We start from the raw sequence: 17,621 nt of genomic DNA on the forward strand, positions 1-17,621 counted from the left end.
ATCTAGCTGACAGTATTGCTTGTGAATCCCACTCACAAGTACATTATGGCGCTGCAGACCAGGCACATGACTCATTCTGCAAAATAACCAGTTGGTTTTCACAGAGGAAATTTCTCTAGGCAACACTTCAGATTTAATTTCATTATATTTTCGGAGATTTTTCTCCCTTCTTATTTGATTTTTATTTTCCCTGAAAGAATGGGGCTATGAAACTGTTTATGGGGACTGGGAGATTCATGCAAAGCTTATTCTTCAGAGAAAGCCAACCTTGTGATTTCTATCTGGGAGTTACTAAGTGAATCAGAATGACCTTTGTTATATTCAAATGGATAAAGTATTTGTATTATAGAATTTTTTTTGTATTAACCTCTTATTTATAATTTTGCTAGCAAAAGTCAAATGCATCGAGTTCAGATGCGTCAACGAACAGTTTGCCTCAGAAGAAGTTGTTTATTACCATGGGTTCCACTGAGGTATGGTTGAAAAAATTGATTAGATGACATTTAAAAGGAGAAATATTGAAAAAGCGTAACAGTTGTGTGGTGTTATACAATTTTTTTGTAATTCTTGGATAGATATTTAAGGATATAGTCTTATGTTCTCATAATGCAGGATCTCATAATGCAGGATCTCATAATGCAGGATCTCATAATGCAGGATCTCCCAACATTTCTTGAGCTGAAGTTGGCACTCACCAGTAAAGAAGTAGTGATATGACTATCTGAGAGGAGAGCAGGTCAAATAAACCCTGGTTAAAAATCACAGATCCTAACTTTTTTTTAAAGATTGCATGTCAAGTATTTTCCAGTGCTTGTGCACTTCTAGTTTAAAAGTACAGTTCTTCAGTGGTTTTGTATGTCCTTGCATATAATAATTATTCCAAAAATACCTGTAGTAAATCCTTTATTCCATTCAAATTCTTATAACAACCTCCTCACTGTAATGTCTAAGCATTATTCAACAGCATATTCAGAGTAGCCATTAAGACTTCTGACTAATTTTTTTCTTTCCATCTCTTTTGGGGGAAATTGGGTATTCTATATACAATTTTCTTTGAATAAGGCATAGTGATGTTTTGGTTTTTTGGTTTTTCTTTTTTGTTGTTGGCCCCAAGGAGCTTATGTTAGCACTGTAATGTTCGAAAAGACATAGCTGAAGAATTCTCTCTTGCTTTCAGGGAAAAGTGATGTTCATTCCTCTGCCAGTTGGACCAACTGGAATGGCTTTTCAGATTCATTGCAGTTGAGTTATTATTAGGTCTAATAGATTAAAAATAAGCATTGTTCAAGTACTGATTTGGAACTTCTATATTACTTCAGTCCATCAAAACAATGAAAATACATGTTAAAAGGTATTTGGATGGAACGTTTTAGCAATTAAATAAATCTGTGGTCTAAGTATTTATGAAAAGAACTTTAAATGTTTGAAAGCTGAGGATATCTGTGGGTTTTTTCAGTAAATTTATGTTGGCAGATTCAGAAAGAGATTAGACAGTCTCATGGATAGATCCATAAATGGATTCTAAAATGATTAGACAGGAATATGTCATGTAACAGCTCTCATACAACAGTTGCAGGTTGTCAGGGAATATAAAAAGGATGGACTCTAGGAAACAGCCTAACTCACAAGCTCTCCCTGAACTGCATTTTCTTAGTAGAGGTCTGTCCAGAAGGGCATTTTTTATGTTCCTATGTCAGACAGAGAAAACCCAGTATTTTATTTGAAAGGGGCAGATTTTATAACATCCTGCAAGCAGTTCACTCTTTGAGTAATTAATATTTTACAATTAATTAATATTTTACAATTTTGTTTTCAGCACATCTTTAAACTTCAACTTAATTACTTTTACTGTATTCATGTATCCTTTTTAACTGTATGCATTTTGTTCTTTTTACAGAACTTTACAGGAACTTGTGCATTTTTCCTAAGGACATCGGATGAAGTTATAACTGCATCAAATGTCTCTCAGGTCAGTCCAAAATCATGCACTGTTTGCAGTACACTTAATATTTTCTCAGACCTTTTTTCTCTCAATTGGAGTCAGAATTAGGGAATGCTTTCATGAAAATGTCTAGTTCTATGTTTAACAGAAGTTCTTTTTCATGTGAATAAGTATCTGTGATAAAGTAAAATTCTAATGATTTATAAATTAGATACTGCAATATTATTAAAAACAAGATTTTAATAAAAATTCATCATTAATTAGTAATTAAAATATAAATTTTAATGGCAATAGGGAATAAAGACCTAAACCAGGAGATTTTATTTTAAGTAATGAGCCTAAATTATGGAAATGCTGCACTTAAACTGTATCTTTTAGACTTTTAAAATAAAGATGATACTTGAAAGTAACTAATGGAAGGTTTTTCAACCCTTTATAGCTTCTTTTGTATAAGAAATATGCTGTAACAGCCTTTTCTTATTTGAGAGATACTCATGTTGTTGGGAAATATTTGCAGAAGATCATCCAGATACTAACATCTAAGAATAGACATTAAAGAAATAATGGTTGTCCAAACACTTCAGTTGCCTGCCTTGGTGCCTTCTCTCTGCAGTTCTCTTGTGATCACCCTCTTTTGACAAGGACTGTCATGTATCGTCATCAAACTTCATTCATTATTTGAGGCAATATTTTTAGGTTCTATAGAAGGTAAAACAAATTTTGGTTTATCCCAAAGAGCTGTGTAGGAGCAGTTGGAAGGAGAGCCTGGGAACCCCCTAGAAATACATGCGTTTTTCTGCTTTTTCTCAAGAAGAATAGTTGAATCTTCAGCATCCATTGGAAAGAAATGGATTAGCTAGTATAATGCCCTTGTCATAGAGATTCAGAAGTCTTAATTTTCCCCATCTCCCCTTCCCTGCAACAAATGTAAACATTGTCATATGGGAGAAATTAGCATTGTCAAAAGCATCTGACAGGGAAAAACAGAGGTCAGTTAATTTCTGCATTGCTCTTCTGTTGCTTCCTTCTGCTATTTTCTTAGCCCACCCTCTTGCAGGAGGAAGTAGTTTAGGAGACCTTTCTTGTGGGCATTGCCTCCCAGGGAACATGTTCAGACATGCAAAGAAACCTGGTTTTCCTCATAAGCACTTCTCAAGCAGAATGATGCCTTGATTGTCATCTGTAATTCCTCCACTTTATGGGAAAAAGCTTTCTACCCTCTACTATAACCCCACTACTCTAGTGGGATTATAATGCTGTAGTATTGTTAGGACATAGTATTTCACCCATACATAGTAATTAAATCTCTTAAATGCAGTTCTTTTGCATGCCAGTGGAGAACTTGGAAGAAAAAACTAGTGAAATTAATGACCAAGATGGCCAAGAGTGTAAAAGCCTCTACAAAAAATCATTTGTAGAGGCTTTTCTAAAACAGTCTGGAATCGCTGTCTTTGCACAGGTCAAAGTTGGGAGTAGAAGCTTCCAGGGCAGAACTTAGTACACTTTTCTTCATATCAATGAAGCAATTATGATGAAGGTAAAATCAGTGTATGTTTGTGCACTTCAGAAGTTCTAAATGAGGCTCCCTCTCTGATAAAGAGGCATATCCAGAGCCAAAGTGGCTAGTCAGTAGGGGTAGTAGAAAGCACACAGCCCATGTTCAGGATGTATACATCGGTGTGCAAAATGCTGGTAACAGAAAAGCCAACAAAGCCATAAGTGGATAGTGTTGGGAAATGATGCAGTCCCTCGCTGCTTCTAATTTATGCTTTGTGTTCTGCAGTAAAACTCCACCCATCAGTACTGTCTTTCCCCAGCTTCAGCAATTTACTGCTTCTTGCTTCACATTAACTAGACCAAGATAGGATAGAATAAAATAGAATATTTCAGTTGGAAGGGACCTACAATGACCAACTGCCTGACCACTTCAGGGCTGATCAAAAGTTAAAGCATGTTGTTGGCATTGTCCAAATGCATCTTAAACTCAGATAGGCTTGGGACATTGCCTGCCTCTCTAGGAAGCCTGTTCCACTGTTTGCCCTCTCAGTAAAGGAATGCTTCCTAAGCATAAGCTCATTAACAATAAACTTGAGAGAACTGTGCAACCAAGAGAGGCATTTCTTGCCCGATACATTTTTTTGTCCTTTTTTTAGGCATTTGTGATAGATGGAAGCCGTTCATGTAAATGAGAAAAGTAGACATATAGTTCTGTTAAAATTAATAAATGCATTGGTGTTATATGTTTAATTTTAATTCTTTGCTGGAGTGTTGCTACAGTTTGGGACTGACTTTTCTGGTGACTCAAGAGCAAATCTTGGAATTTGGTTGAATTTTATTTTCTGTCTAATTCAAATTTGGTAGCTGGGGGGCAATATCCTCATGGAACCTACATAGTTATGGACTGCCATATGTCTGCCATGTATCTGAATTTCACTCAAATAGTGTAATGCTGCAGAAGTTTATATGCACTCTGCTAATTTTTGTTTCTTCCTGAAGGAGGTGAATTTTGGTATGTTTGATTGTCCTAATGGAAATACCCTCCAGGGCCTGGAATTTTTCTTGTCCCAGATCATGATACCAGCACTTAAATCCCAACAGGTAATCAAAAAACTAGTCTTTTCTTTTTCTTTTTTTTTTTTTTCTCAAGAATATGTGGAATTAAGGCATGTGGCTGCTGCAGTTCTGTTTGTGCATTAGCTGGACGTAGAATAGAGGATACAAGAAGACACAAGTCTAATACAGACCTTTTGGGGAGTTATGCAATTGGTATAAAAGTGTTTGAAATTCATGTAGTTATTGTTTATTTTCAAGCAATAGCACCAGCTGTAATTATTATGGTAAAGGAGAGCATAACATAGCAATCATACTAAGGTAAAACTGTGATGACTTCATTAAAACTAGATTGAAAGAAGTGTCAAGTCCTTCTGGCAGCACAAGGGATGAGTCCATGACTTTATTGTAGACTGTGGACAGCAAGCAGTGTATTGCAGCAAGAATATCCAGGTTGTTTGCATTGTCCTTATCCTGTGGCACTCACAAAGCATCACAGTTGGTTCAGTTTCCTCTGGAAGTACACGTTCAGAGGTGGGAAATAAAAAGAAGCTCAGTGTCTGTTGAGAAGATGATGTTTTATGCTGTTACCGTATGCCATCATTTTCTCACACCCAGAAGCAGGAAAAGAGATTAGAATCTGTTTTCTCCGTTCGGAAGGAGAAAAATCAAGCTAAAAAATACAATTTGGTATGAAGTCAGTGAGAGCAGGGAGACATTTTTATTTCTTAGAGCCTTTTGCTAGTTTGTCTCTTCTTGTCTAATAGAATAATTAAATCAAGGCACACTATAAAGATGAGTGTATTTTAAATGGCATGATGATAAATCTTTATATACTGCCATGAATAAGAAATACCTTTCTAATAAAAAATACCTTTTGTGGTCAAAAAACAAAAGAAAGTGTGATCCTCAGTTTAATTTTTTTTTTAATTCATAAATCATAAAATAATCAGAACTGGGGAGCTGTGAAAGAAGGCTTGAAGAACAGCCAGATACAAGACTTTCTGTATACAGTGGATAAATTTGTGGGTACTTTGTCATCATCAAGACAGAATATAGAGGATAAAATTCAGCTCACAAAAGTGGATATTGATATTTATGTCAGCAACTTACAGAACCCATCTGACTACATAACTGCAGGTGAGTAATTCATACACCAAAGTAAACACAGTGGTGCTGTTTATAAAATAAATGTTATGTCATTAGTAAAAATTTACTTTGAAGAATTAATTCATCTTCCCTGAGCTGTATACATTTTTCTGCTTACTCTTGCCGGGTTTCTGACTACGTAATCATAAAATCATCAATCATTTGCCCATCCTTTAATTCGTAGTTCTTAAAGAATTAGGTAATAGCTTCATATATCATGTAAGCAGCTGCCTTTGCCCCTCCTAGTTTGCTGGCCAAGTAGTTGCTGAGTGAAGCCATCTACTAGTTTGTGTACTGTTCACTTTCTTTAATACTAGAAATAGCCTATCCAGTATCAAGTCTGACTCTGTGAATAAAAAAAAATTATAAAAATTTTATGTATTTATAAAAAAAATTGTATATACATATATGTTTATGTGAGAAAAAGAGTAGTTATGTCTCTTTCAACAGTAGCTTTCCATCATGTTGTATCAATATTTTCAGAGTGAAATAATGCCAAACCAGTCAATACTTTGCAGTCCTTCTCATCCCTACATTAGCCTATGTCATGAGAGCTTCCACAGAACTACTGACCTTAAGATTAGATAATAATGTTGTATAGCTGGACAAGTTCTTTAGATCCATTAAGTAGCACAAGCTCCATTAGTCCTAAATGTAATGCACCAAGTGAACCGGAGTCTTTCAGCTGCTAGGGCAGTCTAAAAGATATGCTGACTTAAAAATCTAGTGGGTTTTTGTGGCTGTTAATAATGGCGTCTGTTATGGGATGCTTTTAATGTGGAATAGACTGCAGTGGCAGAAAGAGAGAAATATGAAGTAAGCCCTTACTTATGAAATGCAAGCAGAAAAATATACACGTAGTTAATGCATTTCTTGGACCTAGGAAACATTATTCTCCCCAAACCATATTGCTGTATTTTGTTTTTTATATGAACTCCCTGTATTTTTAACTGTTTCCACTGTAAAGGATATGCAATAGTAGCAGAGTAGATAGATACAAGTTTTATGTGTGCTTCTTGTTGTTACAGTCTTAATCCTTTCCTGTTGTTGGTCAGTGATTCGAATATACTCAGTTTACATAGTCTTAGATTATGTTTTGCAAGAACATTTCACATCTGTAGTTTAAAATTCTGTGTTTATTTCCTGGTGCTTATAAGACTGTCCAATTCTATGATTTTGAAGGCAGTAACACAGAAGTCACTGAGAGACTTGAAGAAGTGATCAGGATTTGGACCAAACAGATCAGACAAGTTTTAGTGGAGAGTGAACAAATAAGAAGAGAAGCTGATGACGTTGGTCCATCTGCAGAACTGGAACACTGGAAGACAAGAATGTCGTCATTTAACAGGTCAAATCTCTGCATTATTTCTCACAGAGTCTTGGGGAAAAAAACGTATTTTTAAAAATAAATGTAAACTTTCATCCCAAAGTGAGTATTGGATGTGTTTCTTTCTTCAAAGCCTTTTAGATGAGATCAAGAGTTCAAGAGTAAAGAAAATTATAAGTATTCTTCAGGCAGCAAGATCAAAGACATTAAAGCAGTGGAAAGAACTGGTAATTACCACTTTCTAATTTAAGTTTTAAATTATTACAGTACTGTATTTGTAATACACACAGAACTGAACACAATGCTAAAAATAGCTTTGAGTGTTTATGCTGGTTTTGTACTGTGGTAAATATCCATTTGTTGGAACATATAACATAAATGACTCTGAAGTTAAACAGATAACTTGAAAAGAAGTCAGTGCTTTTGTAATGTGTCTTTCATTAACATAATAGGTGGAATGGTTGTGCAGAAGTAAATCAATGCAGCAATACAACATCTTTTTGTCTCTCACCAGCTGAACCGTGAGCAGGCCAACTGTAGAGGTGTCTGAAATGTGTTCATCATATTGCGTTTAGAATTATTGACAGCTGACTTTTTGTAGCATAACTGCTCCTTCAGATAAGTGGATAGCTGTAATGTAAACATATCAGTCAAAACTGTAGGCAAGTCAGAAAAAATAAGCTGTAGACCACGTACAGTCAATCAAACACCCAACCCCCCCCCCAACCCCCAAACACCAGAATGCAGATCTTCTAGCACATAAGAAAGTATTCTACTGTTTTGAAAACAGACCAGGAAAACAGTGCTACCTTACTGAGTTTTTGTTTTATTTGCTTACCGTATTTGCTGACTTATTTGATAAATGGTATTTGGATCAAAGTGTCTGTACAGAGCAAGTACAACCCAAGGACGATGAATTGGATTTCTTTCTTCATACAAAATAGCCCCCTAAGAACTGAGTAGTTCCACCTGACATGAACAGAAAGACACATGCATTAGCTGGGAACTCATTTTCCCTAACAAGTGTTTATTAAAAAATGTTGGGAAACTCTGGTACATTTCAGGGGTCTTGTCTAAATTCTGTAGAACGGGTACCATGCTGAAACAATTCTACAATTTAAGCTGGATTATCAAAACCACACTAATGTACTTCCATGAGGAAGGAAAAGCTTTGGGAGTCTGAGTAAGGACTTCCTTTAAACCTCATCCAAAATGTTGCTGATTGCCAGGAATATCTTACCAATTTTTGCATGTAAAAGCAGTTATTTCTTATGTAAAAAATAAATGACATAATTGAAAGCACTTCTGTGTGAAAAAGCTTGCAAGATGGAATCACAATCTTGTGATAGTGTGCACCGTAAAAGAGCAAGAACCTGTTCAGAAAATTTTCACAGTAATAATTGTATTTCTTTTTTTTATTTCCCCTCCCTTCAGGATGGTAGTATAACAATTGCTGCCAATGAAGCTAAAGACAATGTGAGATATTTATATACATTGGATAAATTTTTTGGTCCACTTGCCAATGCTTCACCTGTAAGTAGTACTCTAAAGGCATTTAATATAAAATTAGGAAAAGAAGGGAAGGACTTTTACTGTTTAAAAAAGATACTTCTCCTGTCAATATTTATCTCATTCTTAGTGATTAGTGGACAACTTAACTTCTTAGGCATTAGTGAATTGAGCTTACAGATTTTGAATTAGCCAGAGATAATAATTTTGTTTTTTGTGTGTGTAGGAAGTAGTTGTCATTCCAGAAGATAATTGAAGGGCATGAAAAAACTAAGCATAAGATTGTGTTTTTCCAAGCCTGATAATGAGCTGAATTGCCTTTGTGAGCTTGGGCCTTACGTAGGGTACCTCTTCCTGTCTGCATGCTTCAGTTAGAAGTTATTTGAGATTGTTTTATTGCAAGTGTCATAAAGTGATCTTGAGCTGAAATTGGTTGGCTTCCACTTATTTTACAGGCTAAAGCTGTTTCTTTTGCACACAGCACTGTCATCCTGGTTGATAAAATTTATTTTCATAACCATGTGGGTCTCAGAGTTCATTTTTTTAAGTGAGAACATGAATTTTGAAGATACAGTCACCAGGCAAAATTGTCTAAGTTTACACATTTCAGAACATTGACACATGATCCATCTGATTACAATTTTTCTAAACAATGTTTTCAAAGCTTGAGTACTTTTGAATCCACTGTACTATTTTACACTGCTCTTCTTCTGCAAATATTAATCTTTCTGCCATATTGGATTTGAATTTTAGATACCATATTTTTGTTATCCTTTTCCAGATCAGTCACTGTCTCTTGTTCTGGGTTCTCAGTGTGTCTGGCTTACATGCATTTCTGTGAGAGAAAACTGTACAGTTCAGTATCCTCACTAAGAGTGAGATTATTGTCTTTTCTCCCCCTTCTGGATTTCTCTTCTGTACAGATCTAGGCAAAATGAACAAAGGCCAACTTTTTTCTTGTCCTTCTCTCAGCAGGCCTCTCAGTTGGCCTCTCTCAGCAGACCAACTCTTTTGTAGCAGTGTATGACTTCTTTTCCTCAGGTAGTATGTTTGTCTGCAAAGCAGGCTACAGCACCTTCATATACTGGAGGCCATAGCCAAAAAAACTACAGCCGCTGTTTTTCCTCTGGAAAATCCCACTCTGCAAAAAGAACTATTCATTTATTCACTACACTTTTCCCACCTTTTTCTCTTGGTCATAGTGTGGTAAGTCCCCACAAATGAATTGGATGGTCCGGTTCATAATGAGATATCTTCAGGAGCAATGTGTTACAATCAGAAAGATGTTTATCCGCTGGCAAACATATTCCCAGAGTGGTCATATTTTTGACTGTGTTAATTTTCAGGAAATTCGAATTGCTGGCTTTCCCATTTTTTCCTTTTGTAGGTAACAATGATGGAACATATACCCAGTTTAATGAATACCATCTGTATGATTTACTGTACATCATCCTACTACAACACATCAGAGCGCATGACGTCTCTTTTTCTTAAAATCACGAATCAAATGATTAACACGTGCAAGATGTATCTATGTGAAGGTGTTTCAAAAATCTGGGATCTGGACAGGTGATAGAATTTTAATTTCATCTTCTTTTGTTGACACTAGAAGTAAAATTACAGATTAGTCATCAAGATTATTAATAAGTAAATTTAAGTTGCCCTTTGTCTCCTACCAGGCACTGATTCCCATGTTGACTGTAAGCTTGTAACTACTAATTTGGTGTAGAATTAAGTACTCTGCAAGAACAAATTTACTATATGTTGTGAAAAAAACCTGTTATTGAAAACCATGTAATGTATACTTGTATACAGCACTTGATATATTGTCCCCATGGACAAAACACACTTAAGCAATTAGAACTGTGAGCTAATGTTCTTCATTAAAAAGCTACAAGGACAGACTGACAAACTTCCATCTAAGATTTATATTTTGCTGTTAGTGGACAGGAAGGTCAGTTTGAGGAAGGGGACAATATATATCAGGACCAGAATCACAACTCAGTTGTACTCTGGAGCACGGTATGTGGGTGATAAGATGGGACTCAGACTTGTATTTTCTGAGTATTCTGGGGAGAATGCTGTATGTGGAGTATAAATGGTGCTAATGAAGCATCTTAAATTAAAAAAGCTAGATTTACTGTAAGTTTGCTAGTTAGACATCCTAAGACTAGTTTTTTTCTTCTTTTCTATTGTTCTTAGTACAGCTGTTAGTATAACAGTAGTCTGTGGTTTTCAGTAAATGTTAGGCACTATACAGAAAATGAACAAAAAGTTTGCTCCAAGGAGCTTGCAATCTAAAACATATGCAGAGCTTGCAATCTGAAATGTAGGAATTGAACAGTTAGGTGGTGGGAAGAAAGAGGGATGGAGAAAAAGCAGCAATCATGCAGTGTTGGTCAGCTGGACTGACTGTGTTTTCAGCACAGTTGTTGATGACCTTGAATTTTTTGTAGGCATCACTGCCAGGAGAAATAAAGGCAGCATTTCAAAGAAGGGATGAGTTAGCTGCTCTATGGCTACTTATCCAAGTGCTTCATTCAGCATAAATTGAAGCACAGAGGTGTTTGTATGAAAGTTATCCATTGGGTGGTGGATGTTGATGTCACTGGCAGAACAAATGTATCTGAAGGATGAGTGTGTAAGATGTAACTAAGTTCTTCCTGGTGTATCTTTTTAAAGAAACAAAGGTTTCCTCAAGCTTACTGTAGTCCGGAATAATACTTTCACAGTCTCGTCTCCTTAGAAAAATACCAAAGAAGCAAGCAAAGGAAAACCTATCAGCAATATTCAATACAGAAGATGAGAAATGACCAAACTGCAGGCATTCAATAGCCAGCATTAAGCTGGTATAAATCCTTTCTGGACTACGCTGTGGACTATGTGGTTTGATGACAACATAACCTAAACTAAAAATATCCGATCTAGATAACAGATTTAAGCCAAAAGCTTTTCATGTAAAGATCATACTCTGAATGTTTTTCACATAATGTATAATTTTGTGTTTTTATTTTGCAAAGTTGCATATCTGACTGAAATGTTTTATTTTTTTTAATATTCTTTTGAAGATACCCTTAGGATGATTCTCTGTCTTCTGTGCTTTCTTCCTCAGGCAAGAATTGCTAAAAAGGATACAACAATGCATTTCCCTCAAAGAACAGTACCAAACATCCTTTCAGAAAATTAGGAAAGAGCTAAAGGAAAATCCAAATGACATGCAATTTGATTTCAGGTAAATAATTCACTTTAATATGGAATCATATTGGTGTATACAATTTATAAATGAGGTGGCATATTATCTGCTGACTAACAGAAAGTCTAAATTCTCAATTAAAATCAAGTGTTTATTATAATCAGAACATGACCTTGCATAGGCTTTTTTTATTCTATTCAGGAAGAAACTAGTGACAGGTTTTTGCCAGTTCCTTGTTGATTCAAGAGCTGTCCAAGAGGACTTCAGGGGAATTCATGCATGTTTTAATTTAATACAAGTGGATATGTATGGTCTGAAATACCAACAAATTTGAGTCATGAATATAAGTAAAAACACTCTAAGGGAATTTAGTCAGCTTTGGGCTGGGTTGTCTATCACAATGCCAAGGGGAGTTTTACCTATATTGGTACTTAAAGCATGAGGCATTTCTTAGTGTTATATGTTCACATTTTGATCTCCTGTAAATGTCTTACTTGAAAGAATAACTCCTGTGAAATGTGGTAAAGCTTTTAATTGACATATATATAAGGATTAAACATTTTGTAGTTTATGTCCGTTAGTTTAAAATGATTTTTACTTGGTTTGTAATTATTAGAGCACGAGGGTTTTTTTGGTGTGAAACTTGATGGCAGTTCTGGTAGAATATATGTGGATTAAATAGAAAAAATCTGTTGCAAAGAGATTTGCATTACAATTCCTCTCTTGCTTTGTTATTTTAGTGAAAACTATATATTTGGAAAATTTGATGCCTTCTGTAAACGTTTGGAGAAGATTTCACATATGAGCAATATTATGGAAAGCCTTTTAGAGCTCCATCATATAAAAATAGAAGGTATTGAAGAGATCACTACTCATTACCAGAGCATTGCTACAAATACCAAATCCAAAGAGTATGATGTTCTGGATCACAGAAAAAAAGAGGTACATATATTTGGCACTTGTGTGATAATCTCTCCCTTAACTCTGTGCTTCTCACTGGAGCTATGCAAAAAATGTTAAATATTGTAACAATGCATATATTATTTTGCTGTAACAATAATACTAATACTTTCATATCTTTTAACACAATTTAAAAGTGTTAAGGTAGATTTGGGTTTTATTTCAAATTTTTCTGTGTGATGGGTAATGCTACTAACAAGTTTTCCTAAACTTGATTGTTTTGAGATGCATAGTGAAAACTAATTCAGGCATGTCAACACATTAAATACAGTTTATCTAATTGTAAGAGTTCCTTAGTGTTATTAAAAATACTTAGTGGAATAGTAATGGAGTATTATAGTGAAGTTAGTAAAGGCACATAGTTGCACATTTTAGATGGAGAAGAGAATCATATCACTCCCAGTGCTGAACAGAATGATAAAAACTAAAGTGGCTTTTCAAATGCTTCAGTCTCATGTTTTAATACATTCTGTACATTCTGGAATTGAGCTGCTTTTTTTTTTGAGCTATAGCCTGCTTATTTTGCAGGATTAATAGTCTAACAAAAGTAATTCTAGAAATGTTGACTTACTCTCCTGCCTTCCTGAACTATAGCTTTCAACTGTCATTAACTTTCCTTTAAATGTTTAAGTCTGAAGTACCTTTGGCTTTCTTCTAACTGGTTGATGGCTTGTGTTTCTCTGGCTTGTGTTTGTTGATGTGTCACGTTGGCCTGTGTTACTTGCTCTATGGCTCTTTTCTGAAAGAGTGCATTTACTGTTAACTGGAATTTGGAGGTGTTAAAAAACAGTATGGCTTTATATGTAAATAGACTGTATTCCCAAGTGCTCTCTTTGAGAGGAAGTTTGCATTGAACTCTTTTTGTAGGCCATCAGTATTTAAGACTTTTAAGAAAAAAATGTTACAGGTGAATATCCAAATTACTTCTAGTTAGGAGCTGCAACATTTGGTAATAACCTCCCTTAGTCTGTAAGGTGATCTAGAGAGCCTTCCACTTTGCTCAGCTTTGGTGGGTTTCATACCTGGACAGTGAGCTGAGTACTCTCCTGTGGCAGTACTGGGAGTAGCTAGTGAGTGTGTTCTGTTATCTCTGGTTAGATTACAAGATTTCCTCCTCCTGTTCATGTTCCTCTGTGCTCCTTTGTGTTCATGAAGATGAGATTTCAATCATTTAACCTAACACTGCTTATATTTATTTGCTTTGCTTAGAATGTAAATACCTTCGTTGATGATGTTGTTCCTGTTCTTTTTAATTCAGTGCTGAACACGTGCACTGGGCAGATAAAGCAAATTCCCCAAAAGCTACAGGGAAAGGATTTTATACAGGGAAAGGCAGCACTATAGATAATTTTTTTCTTTTGCTCTTATTCTAGTTTGAAAAAGATTACCTTGAATTTAAGAACCAAATTGCGGCATTGTATGAATCCATACAAGAATTTGTGGATTCGTGGTTTGAGAAGACTGTAACTGTAAGTGATGTTACAAATGCAAGCCCCTTGTTCTAGTGCTTAGAAAGGCCGAGTACCCGTAGCTCCTACTGAACTCCTTCATTGCTGCTGATGTTTTGTACTGTGCTGGTGGCTGAGATAATTTTGGAGGACATCAAGCCTATTACAAATGTTCTAAAATTTGCTTGCAGAAGTGCTGGAAAATAATGTTCATTCTTACTTGGTACCAGGCTTATGTTCCCTCTTTCCCCTATATTTTTAAGTTTATTTTTACAAATTTACATAGCATATTCTAAATTAATAAAATAGTTTATGAACAATGGCTTTCTGAACTGTTAACGTCTTTGCAGTAAGTTCTCCATTTTCCTTTTTAGACTGAACAGATGCTGGTACTTCTGATGAAGCTTGAGCAAATAGGAGAAAATAATATTGATCTTAATGAGAAGTATACCATTGTCCTTCAGCAGTACAGCCAAGACTTGGAGTTTATTCAAGAACTCTACCAGAAGGAAAAAGAAAATCCACCTATACCACGTAATATGCCACCAGTAAGAATGAAAGAAATGAGAGAGAAAAATTACTTTACTTCTTGACTCTTTTTAAGTTAATGAAAATATAACCTCCTATTTTCTGTGTTTTAGGTAACAGGGAAGATTATGTGGGCTCAGCAGTTATTCAGAAAAATTGACCATCCAATGACATTCCTTAAAAAGAAAACCACACTTTTGAAGGTTGGAAATTAGCAGAGGAGCCTTTATGCTAAGCTTTCAAGGATGTTATTTACAAACACATGATTTATTTTTATACTCCTGCACTCACTTTTCTAGAAGCTTGTATCCAAGCTCATCCAACAGGAGGGATAGGTGTTAGCATTTGCTCCAGGTTTGAATTCCTTTTTGCAGCATTATTATTCTATGGCTCAAGACAGTGGCTTCCCTCGAAACATGAGGCTGATGACTCAGACCAGTGCTTCTGTCCCTTCTGGGATTTGACTCATGTTAATTGTGGTAGTAACACTGTTGGCTGTGTACCTAAGCTTAGAACCTTCTGTCTGATGTGCTCTGTATTGAAGAGGGCCTCAAACACTAGCCACAGTTCATGGAAGAATATAATTTGTATAGCTTTCTCAACGGGCCATCAATACCTTGTATAGGCCATGGTAACAGAGTTTGTCTAATGGGCAAGACTGGGAGGAAAAATCAGGAAAAGAACTATGCTGGTTAGAGCAGTTGAATACTTTTTAATAATTGAATTCCTAAATATATTGCTATGTTCCTGTGTCCTACCTTGTCTCTAAAATAGCATAATTTAAAGTTTTCTATTTCTGTGTCATTTTCCTAGGACTGGAAAGAGAAAGCGTAGTGGAGGGACTTTCTCCTATGTTAAACTCATTAAATTGTTTAAGTGATGTATGCTTTTTATTTTTTCCATAAATTGCAGACACTGGAAATGAAAAAGGTTGTTAAGAACTACAATAAAATGGCTGCAGTTCTTTTGGAATTTGAACTTATTTATTATAAGGCTTGGTGTAGATTTGCTGACCAAGCTAGAAATGCTCTGTGTGCTTCCTTACTTGCCAGGCACCCAGAAACTAAGGTAAATATGATTTATTCTTTGTATTACTGTTACATGATTTAATATTACAAATGCTACTTTAATAATATCATAGATAGGCAAGAAGGCATTAAAATAACCTTAACAGGGTTAAAAAATGAACAACTTGAATTGGAATATTGGAATATTTTTTCCTTGTTGTTTCATCATGTCTCTTCTTCATAAGGCTTCTGCCTTATTCAGGGTATAACAGAGGCAGTAGCTAGGAAATACATATCTACTATTAACTTATCTACATCTTTTAAGATATTGTTTCCTGGTTTATTTTCTGTGCTAACCAAAACTTTAGTCAAGGAAGGAAGTTTTTATTACATCATGGTCTTTTCTGTAGGGATCAGTATCACTGTGTTGGATATATTGCAATAATTCATTAATTTGCTTTCAAAACTGATTGCTGAGACAGAAAATCTTACCATTCTTACTTCACAAGTTATTTTTTCTGCTGTAGTGCACAGAAATTATGATACAAATGTGGCATTTTTTGTACTAATGATTCCATAATGGACAACTAGAACCTAGTTTTCAAATTTATTTAGCAACTCAATTACATTTAGTGACCCCAAAAACATAGAGATTAACCTTCACAATATCTTCCCCTAGTTACCATTGGAGAAAGTGAGATAAAAAGGCAAATTAGCTTCCACAGAATGTAGCTGCAGAACTAGAATTAAACTTGGGAAGTCACTAGAGCCAAGTGTTTAAGGCACAGTGAAGGTGTCACAAAGAATTGAAATCAGAGTAAGATATTGGTTGATTAACACTTTGGGAAACCTGTATATTTGTAGAGGAGGTTCAGGATCTGCGTAGAAACATGGGTATCCATTTAAAAAATCTTCTTCAGTCATGTACATCTTTTTACATGATCCAATTATATCACACTACATGTAACTACCAAACTGGTCTTATTTTCTATTTCTTTTTTTCCCCTTATACTACTACATGAAGGAATTATTTGTAAACTTAGATCCAATGCTCCTGGAAGTACTTTATGAGACAAAATACCTGAAAAAAATGCATTTTGAAGTTCCAGGTGTTGTCCTTGTCTTGTGTGCAGGTGAAGAACAGATTAAAAGACATCAAATGGAGTAAGTGAACACTTTTCAGATTTGTTTCTCATCTGCAAATCCCTACCTTTGAGTCAGTTGCATATGTTGCTTTTGATTTATTGTGATTGTTCTCTTTGATGGAGTTTAATTGAATTTTAATTGCTTTTCCCTGCATTTCCATATTAATACTGTTAAAATGCAGTTGTTCCTATTTACACACATATCTCATTACCAGAAACGCCTACATGTTTTTGTTTTGTTACTTCAGCAGCTGCTCTGTAAGTGCAGCTCCTAGGTACCTCTAAGGCATCTATGCACTGTAACATAGGGATTACACTCCAAAATATTACAGTTAACATCAAAAGCTTTTTTTTTCTATTGGAAATACAAGCTGGAATTTTCCACTTGATTACAGCACAACTCCAACATTTATATAGCTAATACATCACCTCACTTATAACATGCTCTCTCTCTCCTGTTGAATATCTAAAATCACTTTTGTTGATTTTAAATAATGTCTTTCTGTTTCTTCTAACAGTCCAAATCCCTGCTGCAAGAGTTGTTTTCATTCTCAGGGATCCTGATTGTTAATCACTAACTTTCTAAGCAAGGATGAGCAGTCTTTAAAAAGCAATGCTTTGTGAGGAGCATTTCTAAATAAAATTGGGCAAAAAGGGACAAAGTTCAAAGAGTTTCATAAACACTTCAATTCAACCCCTCCTCCCTTTTTCTATTGTTAAAGTTTTTAGTCTTTCACTCTTACAATGTGACATTTTTCAGTGATTTTCTGTGGAGTGTTTAAGGACAAACTAACCATGAATTTTTAATGTGCAAGGCAAACTCTGTGTTACAGACCTGCAAAAAGCAACAGCCCCAACTTTTT

General features: G+C 35.3%; 1 protein-coding gene across 1 annotated transcript in view; it reads left to right on the plus strand.

Moving 5' to 3' along the window:
- Positions 1-426: 426 nt before the first annotated feature.
- The window catches only part of LOC108496486 (dynein heavy chain 5, axonemal-like), a 147,086-nt gene continuing 129,891 nt past the window's right edge, over positions 427-17,621 (plus strand). Inside the window, exons 1-15 of the mRNA XM_017813239.1 lie at positions 427-473; positions 1,898-1,969; positions 4,439-4,540; positions 5,446-5,632; positions 6,824-6,989; positions 7,102-7,195; positions 8,403-8,501; positions 9,865-10,046; positions 11,590-11,709; positions 12,411-12,612; positions 14,004-14,099; positions 14,453-14,626; positions 14,720-14,809; positions 15,519-15,674; positions 16,638-16,777. Of these exons, the coding sequence (XP_017668728.1) occupies positions 459-473; positions 1,898-1,969; positions 4,439-4,540; positions 5,446-5,632; positions 6,824-6,989; positions 7,102-7,195; positions 8,403-8,501; positions 9,865-10,046; positions 11,590-11,709; positions 12,411-12,612; positions 14,004-14,099; positions 14,453-14,626; positions 14,720-14,809; positions 15,519-15,674; positions 16,638-16,777 (1,895 nt within the window). The 5' untranslated portion in view covers positions 427-458. The remainder of the gene's footprint in view (positions 474-1,897; positions 1,970-4,438; positions 4,541-5,445; positions 5,633-6,823; positions 6,990-7,101; positions 7,196-8,402; positions 8,502-9,864; positions 10,047-11,589; positions 11,710-12,410; positions 12,613-14,003; positions 14,100-14,452; positions 14,627-14,719; positions 14,810-15,518; positions 15,675-16,637; positions 16,778-17,621) is intronic.

Source organism: Lepidothrix coronata, unplaced genomic scaffold (assembly GCF_001604755.1).
Source record: "Lepidothrix coronata isolate B3197 unplaced genomic scaffold, Lepidothrix_coronata-1.0 Scaffold40, whole genome shotgun sequence".
Taxonomy (NCBI): Eukaryota; Metazoa; Chordata; class Aves; order Passeriformes; family Pipridae; genus Lepidothrix; species Lepidothrix coronata.